The sequence below is a fragment of the Mercurialis annua genome, linkage group LG7, assembly GCF_937616625.2.
Source record: "Mercurialis annua linkage group LG7, ddMerAnnu1.2, whole genome shotgun sequence".
Classification (NCBI taxonomy): Eukaryota; Viridiplantae; Streptophyta; class Magnoliopsida; order Malpighiales; family Euphorbiaceae; genus Mercurialis; species Mercurialis annua.
The window spans coordinates 2,917,452-2,936,510 of NC_065576.1; the positions used below are offsets into that span (position 1 = coordinate 2,917,452).

General features: G+C 32.8%; 5 protein-coding genes across 10 annotated transcripts; all 5 read left to right on the plus strand.

Moving 5' to 3' along the window:
* The first annotated feature begins 113 nt into the window (after nt 1-113).
* Nucleotides 114-4,164, plus strand: LOC126654619 (uncharacterized). Of its 4 annotated transcripts, none has more exons than XM_050348534.2 (10): nt 114-198; nt 281-439; nt 546-632; nt 719-1,324; nt 1,623-2,102; nt 2,432-2,493; nt 2,586-2,694; nt 2,871-2,950; nt 3,149-3,478; nt 4,068-4,164. In XM_050348534.2, the coding sequence occupies exons 1-10, from the start codon at nt 133-135 to the stop codon at nt 4,099-4,101; spliced, it is 2,013 nt and encodes a 670-aa protein (XP_050204491.1). In that variant the 5' UTR covers nt 114-132; the 3' UTR covers nt 4,102-4,164. The 4 variants fall into 4 exon arrangements, with proteins under 4 accessions (XP_050204491.1, XP_050204492.1, XP_050204488.1 ...); XM_050348535.2 differs by having other exon boundaries at nt 2,589-2,694; nt 4,068-4,102; XM_050348531.2 differs by lacking the exon at nt 4,068-4,164 and adding an exon at nt 3,914-4,060.
* Nucleotides 4,165-4,654: 490 nt separating this feature from the next.
* On the plus strand, nt 4,655-7,505 carry LOC126654621 (methyl jasmonate esterase 1-like). Of its 3 annotated transcripts, XM_050348538.2 has the most exons (5): nt 4,655-5,065; nt 6,168-6,299; nt 6,372-6,560; nt 7,158-7,320; nt 7,414-7,505. In XM_050348538.2, the coding sequence occupies exons 1-5, from the start codon at nt 4,700-4,702 to the stop codon at nt 7,416-7,418; spliced, it is 855 nt and encodes a 284-aa protein (XP_050204495.1). In that variant the 5' UTR covers nt 4,655-4,699; the 3' UTR covers nt 7,419-7,505. The 3 variants fall into 3 exon arrangements, with proteins under 3 accessions (XP_050204495.1, XP_050204500.1, XP_050204494.1); XM_050348543.2 differs by lacking the exon at nt 7,158-7,320 and having other exon boundaries at nt 7,414-7,504; XM_050348537.2 differs by having other exon boundaries at nt 7,158-7,422.
* Nucleotides 7,469-9,514, plus strand: LOC130014479 (methyl jasmonate esterase 1-like). The gene is made up of 3 exons (XM_056103568.1): nt 7,469-7,834; nt 8,757-8,888; nt 8,972-9,514. Exons 1-3 carry the CDS (start codon nt 7,469-7,471, stop codon nt 9,254-9,256), a joined length of 783 nt encoding a protein of 260 aa, XP_055959543.1. The 3' UTR covers nt 9,257-9,514.
* Nucleotides 9,515-11,360: 1,846 nt separating this feature from the next.
* Nucleotides 11,361-18,792, plus strand: LOC126655602 (uncharacterized). Its single transcript, XM_050349838.2, has 11 exons — nt 11,361-11,948; nt 12,263-12,394; nt 12,617-12,892; nt 13,086-13,103; nt 13,185-13,238; nt 13,992-14,378; nt 15,502-15,633; nt 16,105-16,317; nt 17,406-17,792; nt 18,052-18,183; nt 18,390-18,792. Exons 1-11 carry the CDS (start codon nt 11,580-11,582, stop codon nt 18,666-18,668), a joined length of 2,379 nt encoding a protein of 792 aa, XP_050205795.1. The 5' UTR covers nt 11,361-11,579; the 3' UTR covers nt 18,669-18,792.
* LOC126656089 (methyl jasmonate esterase 1-like) lies at nt 13,892-16,661 on the plus strand. Its single transcript, XM_050350563.2, has 3 exons — nt 13,892-14,378; nt 15,502-15,633; nt 16,105-16,661. Exons 1-3 carry the CDS (start codon nt 14,010-14,012, stop codon nt 16,381-16,383), a joined length of 780 nt encoding a protein of 259 aa, XP_050206520.1. The 5' UTR covers nt 13,892-14,009; the 3' UTR covers nt 16,384-16,661.
* Nucleotides 18,793-19,059: the final 267 nt, after the last annotated feature.

Here is a 19,059-nt window from a genome sequence, read left to right on the forward strand (position 1 = left end):
AGCCGTTATAGAAATAGAAACGCCACCGTTTTATATGCTGCTTCTATAATAACCAGACGGTAAAGCGACGCCGTATTTGCCTCTTAACGTTGCAGCTTACAGTTTCGCGGGCGATTATCAGAATCTGAAAAAATGTGTCGTCACTTGTTCTTTGCGAAGCTCTGCTGTTTGATTACTAATAAGCTTCCCGTGCATACAGTTAAGTTTTCTGATAATTTTTTTTATAATTTTTAGGGTTTCTGTTTGATGTATATTTTTAATTTTATATTATAATATACAGGAATTAGAAGTGGTTAATTTAAGCAAAGAAAAGGAGAAGGATCTTCTAATAGCACTGTCTCAGATTTATAGAGATATTCAAAAACTTGAGTGTGGTGGTGGTTTAGATTTGCATCATGAAGATGATCATAACTGTTTGATAAAAGTCCTAGCTGACTTGGTGAAGTTTATTTTCTTTTGAAGTTTGTTATGTCATGTTTAATAATAAGTTCAGTATTCTGAAATTTGACTTTTATGTGCTTTTGCTTTGAAATTTGCTTTGACAGATAATATTATTAACAGTCGAGAATCGATATGTACAGCATTTAGTTGGCAACATTCTTGTTGTCATATCTGAATTTGTGTCTGCTTCTGTAAGTTGAACTTGTTAATGTTGTGTTGGAACTAATTGTGTTTTATTTATCTTGTTAAGATGTAAATATTTTTCTCTCTTTTGCAGGGAAGTGAATGGGATTCTTTCGTTAAATCGTTGTTTATTTGTCTGAAATTGGTGATCTGTAATATGTTGTCACATTCTTTGGAGTTGGCTACATGTGGAGACGGGGTTTTAAAATGTGATCCGTCTAGCTTTGTTGTCTTAAAATCGAGATTAGTAAATGCTGACGGGTCTACGGCTGCTGCAATTATTCGAGTTTTACGTAACATTTTAAAAAATTTAAAGCAAGAAGATGATGATGAACTTCATGGAGTGTACCTTGGGTCCGTGAGTTCTTTTCTTTCAAATATGTCCTCCTATATTAGGGGTGAGAGCCAAGCTGGTCAGATTAGTGGGACTAAGGAAAGCGATTCTCGGAATGTACACTATATGGATGCTTTACTTGAAAGAAATATCTGTGACGAGCAGAAGAAAATATTGTTTCTTGGCACTTTTATTCAATTTCTCTGTTCATTGGTTGAACAAAGCTTTGAGGTGGAAGCAGAGATTGGTTTACAAGATCATTATCCAATTCTTTGCTTAATTACGAGCTTTGTGCCTAAATTTTTGTCTTGGCAAGGGAATTGTGACTGTTCATCTGTCTCTCTATACTTCAGACATAAATTGTTGGTAAGAATTTTCCTCATTGCTTCAGTTGTTTGATTCATGTAAAGGGGTGATAGTCTTTGCGTACATTCTTTAGGACAACCATAAAGATGTCTTGCATAGGAAAAGAGCTTGTTTTCAGTCTTCTGACAACAACCAGATTTCCTCTTTAGATGCTTACTCGTTGCTATGATGTTACTCCCGGTGCACTTTACTTGTCTTTTTAGCTGCATCTAGTGTATATTTGCTGTGATACAACTGCATTATAACTCTTTTAGTCCATTAAAATTGTGGTTTACATGAGCAAACACATGTTTTGCAGATGCTGATGGTCCGGCTCAGTAACCAAACTTGTATAGGTTATTTCACTCTGACTTTATGGCTGCAACTTCTTCATGATAACTTTGGATTGCTTTTGTGGAAATGCACGGTCAAACTTGAATTTGCTCAAGATGAAAGCCTTGAAGGCTCTCCATTTTTATCAAGTCTCTCTGATGGAGAAATAAGTAGAATAAACTCTAATCACTTGCAAAGGTGGGCTGTTCTCCTTTTTCTGAGGTGTTGTTTTGGTCTTATCAGCTCAACAAGGGACTCGAGCAAGCAGTGTACATGCGGAACTCTTAACTATTGCTTGTGTTACTCAGTCTCGGACTCAGACTGTTGTGGTAGAAAGAAAGGCTTCTTAGAGCTTTATAATTGGCTTCAAGAGCATCTTGAAATTGATATGTCCGTGGGCCGTGAATTATATATTGAGAAGTGTATAAATTTCACCTCATCTTTCCTTCAGCTTTTTATGCATGAGGTTTGTATTCAACTCTTTGAAAAACTTGTCTGGTTAACTCAACTAAATGTTAATCTGATCTGTTTGAAATCAGCTGCATTCAATAATCACATTTCTGAATTTCACTCTGGTTTAGGTACATATAGAGAAAGGTTAAGTAGGCAGTACTGTTAAATTTATTTCATGACTTTGAACTCTGAAGGTTTAGTAGTTAGTACTGTTAGATCTCTCTAGTCTCTATCACTTCATCTTAACTTGCATAGTTGCATTCAATGTCTTCCTTTTTCACTTTACAGACATGCATTTCTTGGAACTTTAATTTTCCAGTTACTTGTTTCTTCTTTGTTCAGGATGATGTTTTATTTAAAGTGCTTTTGCAATTGCGAAGCATACACTCTTGTGTTGAGCAATGGTGAGCATCAAGATTTCAGTTGGCTATATGTAGTTATTAGACTTTAAACATAACCCTTGTGCCTGAACTTAATTGTATTGTGGACTTTAAAGCAGGTCTAATGGAGAAAAGTACTCTTTAGGAGATATAGAAGAAGATATTCTTTCTCATATTTCACACATCATTAATCCTGTGAATCTGTTCCATCTATTTCTTGCAGAGGTAAGTGTTTTACATTCAGAAGGTTTGATGTTCTAACTTCCAAACATAGCCATATAGGCAAGCCTCTCCAGACAGAGGCTTAAGAACCAAACATAAGAGGCACATTATATTAGTTTGATTACTTAGACTTAATGATTGAACTGTTCCCGAGATTCTTATTCCTCATTCTCCTGCAGTTGCATTACGATCATCAAGTAATTCTTGATTACCTTATTTCTAAAGATACAGGAACTGATTGTGCAGAATATCTTCTAAGGTGCGTCTTCCAGTTGGTTTTATTTGTACCTGATTTTTCATGCCTTATAATTCGTCAGTCAAATAATCTATTTGGAGCATCAAAGCATTCTTACAATTTTGATTCTTTGCTGAGCTGGTCCTTTTGTTTTCTCATTTGTCCTTTTCTACATGACTTCAGCATGGTTCTTATTGTTTTTTATTCTTATTCTTTTTGCAGGTGTTTACGCACAGTGTGCAATTCATGGCATTTGTTTACAACATTTTCTATGCAGAAGAAAATAGTAAAATACTCATCTTGCAAGAAAAGAAAAACCTGTCTGGATATTTCTAGTCTTCAGGTGGAGGCATCATCTGTGCATGCATTGTACAGTTCTTCCACAATTGCAGAACAGGGAAAGAAAGATGTTGAATATATCGAGAAGCAGTACAAAACCAGAAAAAAGCTGTTCAAGGAAGCCAAAGGCTGCTTGCTTTCTTTGAAAGATTCTGTACAAAATCTTCAACAGAAGAATTTGTTCCCATATAATCCTGAAGTTCTTTTAAGACGGTGCGCTTTTTGAGTTATCTTTTGTCTGATTTATATTGATGTGTTTGTGGTTCCACTAAAGGATTTATTTTCTTCATTGTTGTGATACGTGTGCCTTGGCATTGTTTAGTATGGAGGTTAACATAATGGGAAAAGATTGTGGCATATGTAATATGCATCATTTCATTTCCTCGGGAGTGAAATATTCTTTAGCAGCATAGGTTATAGAGCAGCATTTCCCATTCCGATTTTGTGGAATGCCTTCAATGAGACTTGTAAACTTTTGCTGATTACTATTTTTGTGGTAACTGTATAACTTTGCGTCTTCAATAGCAGAACTACTGATAAATTAGATTTATCTTACATTGTAAAAGTTGGCTTACATGATAATATCTCCGTTCTCCAGTCATTAATTCCAAAAGAGGTCCCATCTGACTTAACATCCATTTGATACAGTGATGTGAAGAACCCTAGGCATGAGCTGATTGCATTATCTACATGTTGACACATAGCCCTTTTCTGTTAAAAGAAGAAGAAGACAGTTTCTTACTATGCTGTTTAAACTACCAAGTTTTCATTTATGAAAATTATACTGATTGATCTCATGCAGTTTGACAAAGTTTGAGGAGCTGTGTTTTGATTAAAACGACATGGATTTTCCTTGAAAGGAGCAACTGTTCAGGAGTTTCAATGGGGCTGATAACTGCACCTTTTGAATTAAGATTGAACAATGAATTAAAGTTCTACCCGAAGTAGCTCTGGACTCCTGAGATTTTGATTACACGTCGACTGCGTTGACTGCGTTGACCGCATTGGTATTGTGTTTATAAAACTGTTTGTGACACTAGCTGTTATATTATATCAATGCTGCATGACCATACTCTTGAAGAGTTCTCCACTTGATTCTAGCACTATTCATGTTTGGGAAAAAATTGTTTGGATAAAATCTAGTATAATAATTGAAGAAGCCACCATGGCCTTCTTATCTCACCATACTAGACACTTTACTATTTTGTCTCATCGAGATTACCACAGAGTTGCCAATTGGAATTAACGATTGTGGGACCAGTTCAAGGTCCTCCTCTCTTAGTATAATGTGGTATCTTTCGACATATATGAATAACTTTGTCTTCTCGAAAAGTATATAGCCGATACTTGTACGGGCAAATAGAGTTTTTCGTTGATAGTATAAAAGTAAGCATTCAGCTAACAAAAGGGTGAGCAAAAGCGAAGTGATTCGACATGGAAGCTACTCGGAGGCATTTTGTTTTGGTCCATGGAGCCTGTCATGGAGCATGGTGTTGGTATAAGGTGGCAACTCTGCTGAAATCTGCTGGCCATAAAGTTACAACATTGGAAATGGCTGCTTCTGGGGTTCACCCCAAGCAGGTGGATGATATCCCTTTATTTTCGGACTACTATGAGCCCTTGACGGAATTCATGAAGACTTTGCTGCCAGACGAGAGGGTTATTCTAGTAGGTCACAGTTTGGGTGGGCTTTGCTTATCTGCTGCTATGGAGAGGTTTCCTGAAAAAGTTTCTGCTGGAGTATTTGTGACAGCTTATATGCCAGGCCCTGACTTCAGTTACGTCACTTTAAAGGAAGAGGTACGTTCTGTCTCTCTCTCTCTCTGAATTGCAAATATAACTGTCAGGATTGGTCCTGAAGTGATCAGAATCCATGTGTTTATTTGTCTTTATGAATTAGTTTTCTTTCGTCAACATAGCAATTTTTTAAAAACTGATAAAACAAATAAATTAGGAGACGAGCGACTTGATTACTTATTGTGTCTTTAAAAGTAAGGAAAATGTTTTGCCTGCGACTCTGCTTAGCTCGTAAAATGCTCATAGCTTACATATTTACATTAGAACACCGTAAATCGCTTATTTCTAAGAAGTATAATTTCAGAAACAAGTCCATTACATGTTATAAGAAATTCTAAGTAGTAAATGGGGAAGATGAAGAGTGATTTGTCAATAAGAAACAAAGTTCACAAGATTTAGCATACTTTCTGTTGAATTTATCGTCAATTTAATTTGCAGTTGGTTGATGGATGAATCCAAAGAAAAAAAGAATCTAGAAACAAGAGTTGGCCATGACTTTTGCATTTGCTCAACCACATGTCTTGTCTTTTTGTTTCTAAGCTGATGTTTACAATGCAGAATTGCTGAAAAGAGAACAAATAGAAACTCATATTCTATTATGACATCTACGTATTCCTGCACCTTTTATGAACTTGTCCTTGTGATTTACATTTTCCTTAATTCGGATTTATTTGCTATTAAGTGGTCTGTGGTGATATCTAGGGGTGTGCAAAAAAAGAACTAAATTTATAAATCGAACTAGACTTAACTAAATAGGTTCCATTTGGTTTTTTAATTATTTTGATTGGGTTCAAAATGTTAATTATTTCGGTTCATTTCGGTATTTACTTGAAAAAATTTGAAAAACCCGAATCGAACCAAATATTTTATATAAATAAAACTGTACAATTATATAACAAATACGTGGTGGAGTGACATGACTCCAAACTAAGTATGTTAATCCATCTGATCGACTTTCTTATTTGTTGAATTAATACACATTCTTTTAAATGCTATAGAATTTCAGAAAAAGCCGAACCAAATCAATTCAGAAAATCTGGTTTTTATGTTTTGGTTCGGTTTTATGGAATGCATAAATTGATATCTTTTTCTGAAACATATGCAGTTTGATAGACAGTTTAATTCCTTCATGGACACGGAATTTATGTTTGACAAAGGATCAAACTACCCTCCAACCTCCATACGACTTGGACCAAACTGTTTAGCAACAAACTTGTACCAGCTCTCTCCTACTGAGGTGATATAAGTTTCGCCTATTTTCTATGATAATATGTCTATAAAACTGGATTTTTGATACCCAGATTTGCAGGATCTAACTCTTGCTACTCTGTTGATGAGACATTTGCCATTCTATGAAAACATTGCTGTACAAGATACAATAACGGTCACCAAAGAGAAATACGGGTCCGTTCCTCGAATTTTCGTTGTGTGTGACCAAGATTTGATAATGACTGAGGATTTTCAGAGGTGGATGATCAAGAACAATCCGCCGGACGAGGTAAAGATTATAACTGGCTCTGATCACATGGTCATGTTTTCCAAACCACAAGAGTTATGCTCTTGCCTCCAGGAGATTGCCAAAAAATATGTATGAATTTCTACTTCCTTGTCCTGGAGATTGTTAGCCTATTGATGCCGAAGAGAAGTGAATAAAACATGGAAAATAATGTAACTGTAAATATTGGACCAGTAATTTTGCAGTATCTGCACGATTTTTACCAGTAATTTGGTAAGAAATTTCAAATAATTACTGTGTTCTATAATATAATTGTTCATTTTATCATTTGACATAATTTAAAAAAAAAACACAATTTAAATTTTATTTTATTTTTAGAAATTTATCTTTATCTTTTCTAGTATACTCTTATTAATTACTATAACTAATTCACTTTCTTGAGAAATAACAAGAAATAGTGGACTTTAAATAGAGGTAATATAGAAAGATTAAGAACCAAATGTAAGAGAATTATTAGATTAGTTTGATTACCTAGACTTAATGATTGAACTGTTCATTAGATTATGTAATCCTCATTCTACAGTTGCATTACGATCACCATTTGGCAGTTTATTATTTTATGTAATCCTCATTCTGCAGTTAAACTTTTCATTAAATGAGAAAGCCACCATAGCCTCCTTATCTCAACGTATTTGGCAGTTTACTATTTATTTGATCAAGATACTTCTCACAGAGTTGCCAATTGGAATTAACGACCGGGGACCAGTCCAAGGTCCCCGTCACTTAGTACAATGTGGATGTGGTATCTTCTAGACATCTATGAATAACTTTATCTTCTTGAAAATTAGTATACAGCCGAAACTTGTATGATTAAAATAGAGTTTTTCGTTGATAGTATAAAAGTAATCATTCAACAAGCGAAAGGGTAAGCAAAAGCTAAGCTATTCGACATGGAAGCGACTCAGAGGCATTTTGTTTTGGTCCATGGAGCCTGTCATGGAGCATGGTGTTGGTATAAGGTGGCAACTCTGCTGAAATCTGCTGGCCATAAAGTTACAACATTGGATATGGCTGCTTCTGGGGTCCACCCCAAGCAGGTGAATGATATCCCTTTATTTTCGGACTATTATGAGCCCTTGACGGAATTCATGACGACTTTGCCGCCAGACGAGAGGGTTATTCTTGTAGGTCACAGTATGGGAGGGCTTTGCTTATCTGCTGCCATGGAGAGGTTTCCTGAAAAAATTTCCGCTGGAGTATTTGCAACAGCTTTTATGCCAGGCCCCGGCTTCAGTTACATCACTGTGATAGAAGAGGTATGTTCTGCCCCTCTCTGAAATGCAAATACAAACGCCAGGATTGTTCCTGAAGTTATCAGAATCCATATGTTTATTTATCTTTACTAATTAGTTTTCTTTTGTCAATATAGCAATTTTTTCAATAGTTAAGATTATTTATATTAGCATAATCTATTACATGCTATAAGAACTTAGTCTATTACATGCTATAAGAAATTCTTTAAGTAGCTAAATGAGGAAGATGAGGGGATATTTGTCAATAAGAATTAAAATTCATAAGACTCTGCGTATTTTCTGTTGAATTACGGTCACTTAATTTGCAGTCAGTTGATGGATGAGTCCAAAGATAAAAAGAATCTAAAATACAAGAGCCGGTCATGACTTTTGCATTTACTCAACTATGATGTTTTGTTTTTATTTGTTTCTAAGTTGATGCTTACAATGCAGAATTGTTCACAAAAAAACAAACAGAAACTCATGTTCTGTTATGGCATCTACCTATGCTTGCACATGTTTATGAACTTATCCTGTGGTGATATCTAGTGGTGTGCAAAAAAAAAAAAACAAAAAAAGAAACGATAAATGAAAACAAACCGAACTTGAATTATGGGTTCTGTTCGGTTCTTAATGATTTAGATTCGGTTCAAAATTGTGATTATTACAATTCAATCCGCCTATTACTTTCAAAAAAAATGAAAAAACCGAATCTACTGAAATATTTCGTAGAAATTAATTAATTTAATTGTATAACAGTAAACAAATAATTGGTAGAGTAACATATATATGACTCTAAGACCTTAATTAATGTACTATGTTATCCATCTAACCGACTCTTTTATTTGTTCATTTTATGCACATTCTTTTATATATTATAGATTTTTTTTTTGTTTTATGTTTTTGACGGTTTGGTTACGGATATCTACTTCTAAAACATATGCAGTTTGATAGACAGTTTAATTCCTACATGGACACACAATATATTTTTGACAATGGACCAAACAACCCTCCAAGCTCCATACGATTTGGACCAAACTTTTCAGCAACAAACTTGTACCAGCTCTCTCCTAGTGAGGTAATATAATTTTCTCCGATTTTCTATGATAATATGTTGAATTCTCCTCTATAAGACTCGATTTTTGATACTGAGATTTGCAGGATCTAACTCTAGCCACATTGTTGATGAGACATATGCCATTCTATGAAAAATCTGCTGTACAAAATATGATAACGGTCACCAAGGAGAAATATGGAACCGTTCCTCGAATTTACGTTGTGTGTGACCAAGATTTGATAATTATGGAAGATTTCCAGAGGTGGATGATCACGAACAATCCGCCGGACGAGGTAAAGATTATAACTGGCTCTGATCATATGGTCATGTTTTCCAAACCACAAGAGTTATGCTCTTGCCTTCAAGAGATTGCCGAAAAATACTTATGAATTCACACTTGCTAGTCGTGGGCTAAAGGGAAGAATAATGTAATTGCGAAAATATTGGACCACTAATTTTGCATTACATGCATTGATTTTTCATCGTTTGTCTTTTTTGAGTTGACTTTTCGTGCTCCAATCTTATTTAGAGCTAGGTAGCACGGACACTTTATTCAATTGACGTGTCTCATTTCAAAAACATTTCGGATATTGACGTTTCGTACACGTAACATTTTAGAGTTTAATATGTTCAATAATTTTTATTTATGTTAATGTTTTCATTTCAAAGAAATTGAACTATATTTCAAATTGGCCTAATCACTCAAAAACCTCTCACCTTTAAACTTTTTTTCAATTCCACCCCGACGTTGAAAATTTATCAATTTTACCCACTTTTGAATTTTCCGTTTTCAATTGTACCCCAATATTTTAATTTTTGTTAATTTTTTACTTAAATGATGAAATCATTCAATTAATTAAGTCTAAACATGAAATTAAATTCTTTTTTATTCAAAAAAGTACAAATAAGTCCTTTATTTTTAAAAACTAACTAAAAACCATAATCAAATTAACACTAATTTAAATTCTTAATTAATTTAACTAAATTTAAATAAATTTTAAAAATATACAATTAATATATGCGAGACATGGAGAATGTTTTAAACAAATTTCCAAACGCAAAAGACGTTAATTTAATTTTTCAGGGTACAATTGAAACACAAAAATGTAAAATAAGGTAAAATTGACAAATTTTCAACGTCAGGGTATGATTGAAAAGGGGCTAAAAGGTCGGGGGGTTTTAAGACATTAGGCCTTTCAAATTTTAGAGAATAATTTTCTGGGTGAAATGATTGATCTGTTTGCTTCTTATAATGCTCAGATTAAATACTGAAATGTCTTATTGTTTCAATTTTTTTTTGGGGGGGGGGATGCCTGCTGAATACGAACAGATCGGTTCGTCCTGCGGCCGGAGGTGGGCGGCGGCGGTTGCAGGTGGAGGGATGGGTAGAATTTAGGTTTCTTAATTTTAAGATTTTTAATTTTAGGTTTTGAAGAGTATTTTGAATTTTTTGAATGATTAGAGTTTTTTGATGACGTGTTAGGTGGTGTGTAGCTAATTGTGGTATATTTTTTTTGTATGTGCCACTTAAAAAATGCTTAACCGTGTTAGTTTAAAATGGACAATAGGGAGTTTAGTGGCTTCGAAATTGAAATATAGGGAGCTTATGGATTGACGGTCCAAAAGTCGGAACAATAGACGATAATTAGCCCTGCTTTCATCATCCTTTGGAAATGCTTTTTTGCCCCACCCCTTTATATAACCATCATCAATAATGAAACAAAAGAAAAAGAAAATAATAATTTCTATAAATAACTTTAAACCAAACAGCTTATCAAGAAATAACTAAACATAACCCTACTGGCAAGCAAGGTTGGTCCCTTAGCAAACTGTCATTGCTTCTTTTTTGAACCTTTTTTTTTTTTGCTTATATGCTGTTTTAATGAGCTTTGTGTTTGAAAATTTGATGATTTTTGCTTTCCAGTTAGGGCATGGATAAATATTGAAATTATATCCTAGGTATCCTTTGGACAATTTGGCCAGCCAAGAAGGGTAATAATTGCAATAATGGTGTGTGATTTCTTCCCTTTTCCTAGATTGCCCCCTTTCATTTAGTTAAAAAATGACATTTTCAACAAAATATGATATATAGAGGGACTCGGCAAGCAAAAACTAAACTATAGGAACCAGATAATTAAAAACCTTTAATACATATGGACCCATATGGATTTAGCCAAATCAAAATGAACATACATTTAAAATAGAGAAGAGGGTCAAACCGGCCCTTAAATTTGTATTTCGGATCAAATTAATTATTTTTAATATTTTTTAATCAATTATATCTCCAAATTTATGTTTTGAAATCATATTAGTCATGTTTAACTCTTTTATTCGATTAGATGTCAAATTCTTTTAATTTATATCAAATAACCCCTAAGTTTGGAAATTTAATTGACTAAAGTGATCTATTTGATCCCGAAATATAAATTTGAAAATCTAATTGACTAAAAAAATTAAAAATAATTTATTTGGAGCCTGACACAAGTACGAGAGCCGGATTAACCTGTTGCTTATCTAAAACAATTGGATGAAATTGAACCACGTCACTTGCTTACCATCCTGACATTGATGTCAAGTTTCAACAATCTTCAAGCATAATCCACATGCAGGAAAATCATATCATCCGTAAGCAATTAATTTGCGGTAAATTACAATACAAGGCATGTCCCCTCTTATAAATTCCTCTGATCTCTATCACTCTCAAAATCAAAAATGGAAGAAGAGAAGCAAAAGCATTTTGTGTTAGTACACGGAGCCGGTCTCGGAGCTTGGAGCTGGTACAAAGTAGCGGCATTGCTAAAACTAGCAAATTACAAAGTCACAGCTCTGGATTTGGCGGCTTCCGGAATAAACCCGAAGCAGGTGAGCGATCTCCAGACTTTTTCCGACTATTATGAGCCGCTGATAGCATTTATGACGTCACTGCCACCGGGAGAGAAGGTGATTTTAGTCGGTCATAGTTTGGGCGGATTTAGCATTTCGGCGGCAATGGAAAGATTTCCTGAAAAGATTACTGTTGCTGTTTTTGTTGCGGCGCTTATGCCAGGACCTAATCTCAGTTCTGTTACCGTGAGAGAAGAGGTATTATTTTTTGAGAAATTTTTAAGTACGTTATTTGTAGACTGAACTGAACCAATCACTTAAAATATATTATTAAATATGTAAAGTTTTTAGCAAATAAAACTATAATAGTGCCACCATTTTAACAATGTGTTTTAAAGTGATTAACCCAATTCACGGATGATGTGATAGATTAAATCTACGTAAAAATTTCTCTCATTATTCTCTCTATTTGCTAAAGGAGTAATTAATGCAGGATAGTCTATAATTTTAACCAGGAATCTTTCCTTTTATTAATTTAATAAATGATCGATCAATTTCTGAAAATTGTGCAGTTCGATAAACAAGCGGGTTCTTATTTGGACACACAATATTTCTACGCTAATGGACCAAACAATCCTCCGACCGCCACCTTATATGGACCCGAATTTCTGGCAACCAAGTTGTACAATCTATCCCCACCTAAGGTATTGTTTTTAAGCATCTATCATCTATATATTTTATTTTTTTAATGACTAACAATCATAAAAATTGAAACTTTTACAATTTTTATATATGTCCATTATTTTATTTAAAAATGCAGTTTTCTGGTATATGTTTCATGTCGTTTTCATTTCCCATTTCCGTGCTATTTAATGCAATTATAACTTAATCTTGCAAAGGTGACTGGTTCTTTGCATTTTGCACAGGATGCAACTCTAGCTACATTATTGACAAGGCCTATGCCTACTTATACTCCAAGTGAGCAAAACATAGTGACAACCAAAGAAAAATTTGGATCCGTTCATCGAGTTTACATTAAGTCCGACAAAGATAATATACTAGGGGAGAATCTTAAGACGTTGATGATTTCAAAGAATCCGCCCGATGAGGTGAAATTTATTGCCGGTTCCGATCACATGGTTCAAGCTAGTAAGCCAAAAGCATTGTTCATTTGCTTCCAAGACATTGCCAACAAGTACATTTGAATTTGATTTTTGATGAAAACCGACTTCTTCAAATAGATGATCAGTTTATTCATCAATTGATGGTTTTTTTAATTAATAACATAATGTGGATTTCTTGAAATGTAAAATTATAATAAAGAGTCAAAAATATTATTGCTAAATAATATATTTGGATATCACCAATTATTCAGTTGTTGTGTGTAATTGGCAGTCTGAGTCGATTGTGAATGTTTGTGTAATTTCTGTATTATGATGTGTATTTGTGTTAAATGTAATGTTTGAATTTCGAGTGTGGACAATATTGTTATAGTTTGATGTGCATTATATGTTATCTACACTGATGAATGAGTATAAAGTTACAATTGTTCCCTAAAATTGTAGTAATAAAAATTTAAATTGATTAAATTAAATTCTTTTAACTTGGTCCATAATTTTAAGCCTATTTGTGTTATATTTTAACACATAAATAAAATTCTAATCAATAAATCAAATATCACACTAGTAAATAAAAAATCAAATAACTTTTATAATTTAATCGATTTAAACATTTTAATTTTATGGTGAACCGGTTGAAATGATTGGCCAGGAATGTCTTAAAATTTCAATATATGGGGAAAACACTAAATTTGATATAATGATAAAAGTTATTTCTAAATTTTATAATAAAAAAAATCAAAACTGAACCTACATATAAAATGAATGGATGAAATAAATCTACATCTCTTGCTTACAATCCTTACATTTGTTTATACCAAGTTCCAACACTTTTTTGACCAGAAATTTTTATTTGAACCTAATTTATATAAGATTGTAAACTATCTATTAAATACATAACACGTGGCTCAATTAAATTGAACAACCAATCATTAATAGTATTATATTTTAAATAAAAAAATTTCAATTAATAGACTATATAATAATTGGTTGTTTATATTAATTACGCCACATATTATATATTTAATAAATAGTTCATAATTCTACATATTGATTTTTTTTTTAGCATTATCCTCATGCAGAAACTCCAAACTAGTCAAACAGCAACTGAAATTAATTTGACTAAACTAAAATACGAAAACAACCATGTGCTCTAGTCTTATTAAATTCTCCGATCTCTCAGTCTACACTCAAACTCAAAATGGAAGATCAGAGACAAACTCATTTTGTGTTAGTACACGGCGCCGGCCACGGAGCTTGGTGCTGGTACAAGGTAGCTTCACTACTAAAATCAGCAGATTACAAAGTTACAGCTCTGGACATGGCAGCTTCTGGAGTAAACCCTAAGCAAGTGAGCGATCTTCGTTCTTTTTCCGACTATTATGAGCCGTTGATCGAATTTATGGCGTCGGTTTCATCGGAAGAGAAGGTGATTCTAGTCGGACATAGCTTGGGTGGATTTAGCATTTCGGCTGCCATGGAAAAGTTTCCTGAGAAAGTTTCTGTAGGTGTTTTTGTAGCGGCGGTTATGCCGGGGCCTGATCTTGGTTCTGTCACTCTAAGAGAAGAGGTATTTGTTTTTCTCTTCTTCTTTTGATTTGCTAATTAAAAATTGGTGTATATAAGTTGCTTCTTTTACTGATATTTTAATGGCCAAATGTTATAAAAAGGTCAAACCTTTCACAAAAGTTTCACAAAAATCATGACCTTTCAATTTTGTCGATTTTGGCCAAAAACTGATTATTTGGTTTCACAAAAATCCTGACCTTTCAATTTTGTCAATTTTGGTCAAAAATGGATTATTTGGTTTCATAAAAGTCCTGAACTTTCAATATTTGGCATACCACATAGGCAAATTGAAATCAAATTGAGAGTTGACCACAACTGAAACCAAATAATTTGTTTTTAGCCAAAATCGACAAAATTGAAAAGTCAGGACTTTTGTGAAACTTTTATAAAAAGTTTGGTTTTTTTACTATATTACTATAATTTAATCTTTTACTGTATACTATATAGTATATTCTTACAACAATAGGATGAAACATACTTCTAGTGTGATCAAGTATAGGTGTGTTAATTAGTCGAGTCGGAACAATGTCAAATTCAAGTTTGAGTGGTTTCTAGAATTTAAATTTTGAATTTTGAGTATAACTCGATTGAGATCTATTTTAGGAGATTGAGCTCAAAATTGTTTAAATTGTCGATATTTGAACTTGACTCGGTTGGATTATTGTATAAATATTAAAAATTAATTATTAATTTAAAGTATTTTTTTTTTGTTATAAATGTATATAGTTATAAAGAGTAAACAAAATAAAACTGTAGTTCGATTAGGCTCACGAGTTTATGGAGCCGAATATTTTGAAATTCGAACTTGATTAAATAAAACTCAACTCGACTCAATAGTAATCGAATAATTGCGTATACTTTTCGAGTCAATTTCGAAAAATTCGCGACGACTCGCTTATATTACTAGTCGCCATCTAACATGAAATCTTATCTAAGAGCATATCACAAACAAATGATGTCAAATTTTATTTAAGTACAACATTGATCTATTTTATAATAAAATATTATAATATTTTAGTTTGAAATTGAAATTGAAATTGAAATTGAAATTGAAATTATATTAAAATTTTGTACTCGTTGAAATTTCTAATCCAACTTCACTCAATTTCTGAAAAATTGTACAGTTTGATAAACAAGTGGATTCTTATATGGACACACAAATTATTTTCGATAATGGACCAAACAATGCTCCGACCGCTTTTTTATATGGACCCGAATTTCTGGCAACCAAATTGTACGATCTTTCTCCAGCTGAGGTAATATTCTTTAACCATATATTTTATCCATATCATTCTTTGTTTTAATGCCTAATGACAAAAAAAATCGAACTTTTACAATTTTATCAATAATAGCTAATTTTTTTAATATTATTCAATTTTTGTTTTATTGAAAAAATTTCATTTCAATAGTATAGTTTATTTATGAAATTTGAATAGAAGATTTGTATTGTGGTTGGCGTGACTGTATATTGGATCTACTGATACTTTGAGCAAATGATGCATCATTTAAATTTTTATTATGTGTGGTAAAAAATAAAAACTTGAAAACACATTATGAAAATATAAACTTCTGTTAATTTTGGCATTGTGTAACATCTATGTCATACAAAAGCTTCTCAAATTATGTAGGTATTTCATGTTTTCATTTTCGCAAAACCCTTTTAAAACTTTAAAATTATACATAAACTATATTGTAGATCAGCTTAGTAATTCACGTATATTGTACAGGAAGTAACTCTAGCTACATTATTATCGAGACCTATGCCTTTTTATACTCCAAGTGATCAACACATTGTGATTACAGAAGAGAAATTTGGATCAGTTCCGCGAGTTTACGTTGTGTGCGACAAAGATAATATATTGAAGGAGAATTTTCAAAGGTGGATGATTGAGCAGAATCCGCCTAATGACGTCGAGCTGATCGCTGGTTCCGATCACATGGTTAATGTTTGTATGCCACAAGAATTTTGCAAATGCCTCCAAAAAATTGCCAATAAGTACTTCTGAATTTATTTTGTACCCATACAAAATTGTTCTTGCTCTTTCCTTCATGAGATTGCTTAAATTTATTTGATCTCCATTATATTTATAGTTTCTTTAAATGTAAAAAGTTTGAGTTTGAGTTCGGAAAACATTATAATTTAGGGCTATATTTATATTTGTCTGTAACAGTAAGGCTGTTCGAATATGAAATTGTCATTTCGAATTATAGTGTTGTTTTCATTAGGCTGAGTTTGTCAAAATAAATTATTTTATTTTTCTATTTAAAATTAGCAGTTGAGAAATCAGGTTTCGTTTGTGGAAATAATATTTCTTTATTTTATAATGTGCATTATGTTATGTGGCTGTTTAGAGATAAAACATTTATAAAAAAACCCAACAGATTAATTTGTTAATATTATATTTTTAAATTGTCATCTTTCTCTCAAATTCTTCATATTTTCAAATGTTAATAACAACTATGTCCTCTAATAATTCAGTTATATCTAGTTTTTTCCAAGTCTACCATAAATATAATTTCATACAAAATATAGTAAGTTTTTTGTTAAAATTTATTTAATCGTATTATGATTAATTTATTATTCGATCCTAGAATTTTTAATTAAAACATCACAATAAATTAAATAAATTGATCATCTTTCAAATTTATTAGATAATTAATTTATGTGCTTTGTATATAATTATATGAAAAGGTAAAATAACATTTGACGGATCAATTTCAATAAAAATAAAAGTACAGGAGTTGATCGTTGTAATTGTAAATATAAAACTAATAGCGGGTGCACTACACACACTAACAGAAAAAGCACATACCGTCAAATGTCAAAGTGCGGGGACTTAATATACCGCAAGAATTGTACAAGGACCTTGGAATGGAATTTGCCAAAATGTTTGGATGAAATTGGACCACATCATTACATTTATGGCAAGTATGATCCAGAGTATTCAACAATATTATCCAGCAATTGAAATTAGTTGGAATAAATTACAATACAAGGCATGTCCTCTCTTATAAATTTCTCTAATCTCTATCATTCTCAAAATCAAAAATGGAAGAAAAACAAAAGCATTTTGTGTTAGTACATGGAGCCGGTCACGGAGCTTGGTGCTGGTATAAGGTAGTGTCATTGCTAAAAACAGCAAATCATAAAGTTACAGCCCTGGATTTGGCGGCTTCCGGAGTAAACCCGAAGCAGGTGAACGATCTTCATTCTTTCTCCGATTATTATGAGCCTTTGATGGAGTTCATGACGTCACTGTCACCGGAAGAGAAGGTGATTTTAGTCGGCCATAGTTTGAACGGATTTAGCATTTCTGCTGCAATGGAAAGATTTCCTGAAAAAATTTATGTAGGTGTTTTTGTTGCAGCGTTTATGCCAGGTCCTAATCTCAGTTCTGTTACTATAAGAGAAGAGGTATATTTTTTGATAATATTTTGGATAGATTTAATGCGGCAGACTGAATATATATAAACTTTCATAAAAAAAAATTATATTTATGTCACTATTTTAATGATATACTTTAAAGTGATTAGCTCAGTCCTTTGTAGACTAAATGTAGACTAAATTTATTTAAAAATTTCTCAGAGTAATTAATGTAGTATTTCTATAATTTCGAGAATTTTATTTTTATTAACTTAAGAACTAATAAAATCAATTTCTGAAAATTGTCTAGTTTGATAAGCAAGTGAATTCTTATATGGACACACAGTTTATCTTCGATAATGGACCAAACAATCCTCCGACCTCCTTCTTATATGGATCCGAATTTCTGTCAACCAAATTGTACAATCTATCCGCAGTTGAGGTATTATTCTTTAATCTTCTATTATCTATATTCTTCTCTATTTTTTCAATCGACAATTGTTTATGATTTTTATGTCCTTTTCTGAAAGGGATGTCCTTTATTTTTTAAGAACACAGTTTTTCGTTGTCTGTTTCATGTCGTTTTTATTTTCCATTTCCGTGCTAATTTAAACTTGCAAAGGTGACTGTTCTTTTCATTTTGCACAGGACGCAATTCTAGCTAAATTATCGACAAGGCCTATGCCTTTTTATACTCCAAGTGATGAAAACATAGTGACATCCAAAGAGAAATTTGGATCGGTTCCGCGAGTTTACGTTGTGTGCGATAAAGATAATATACTGAAAGAGAATGTTCAGAGGTGGATGATTGAACAAAATCCGCCCGATGAGGTTAAGCTTATTGCTGGTTCTGATCACATGGTTAATGTTTGTAAGGCACAAGAACTGTGCAATTGCCTCCAAGAAATTGCCAACAAGTACTTTTGAATTTGATTTTTGATGAAAACTGACTCTTGATCCATAGATGATTAGTTTATTCATTATATGATGGTTGTTCAATAACATAATGTGGAATTCTTGAAATCTCATATATTTTTGGATATTATTATGAGTTGCTGCGGTTAATAGGCAGTTTGAGTAGATTTTTAATGTTGGTAAATTTTGTATTATGAGGAGAGTAGGAGACTGATATCCCTGGGCCTGTTTGGTTCAGCTGTTTCTTATAGCTGGTGGCTGTTAGCTGTTGCTGATAGCTGTTAGCTGTTGGCTGGTAGCTGATAGCTGATAGACCATTAGTGTTTGGTGAGATTTAATTAGCTGTAGCTGTTTATATATAAAATGACCGTAAAGGGCATAATTTTTATTTTTATATATTAAA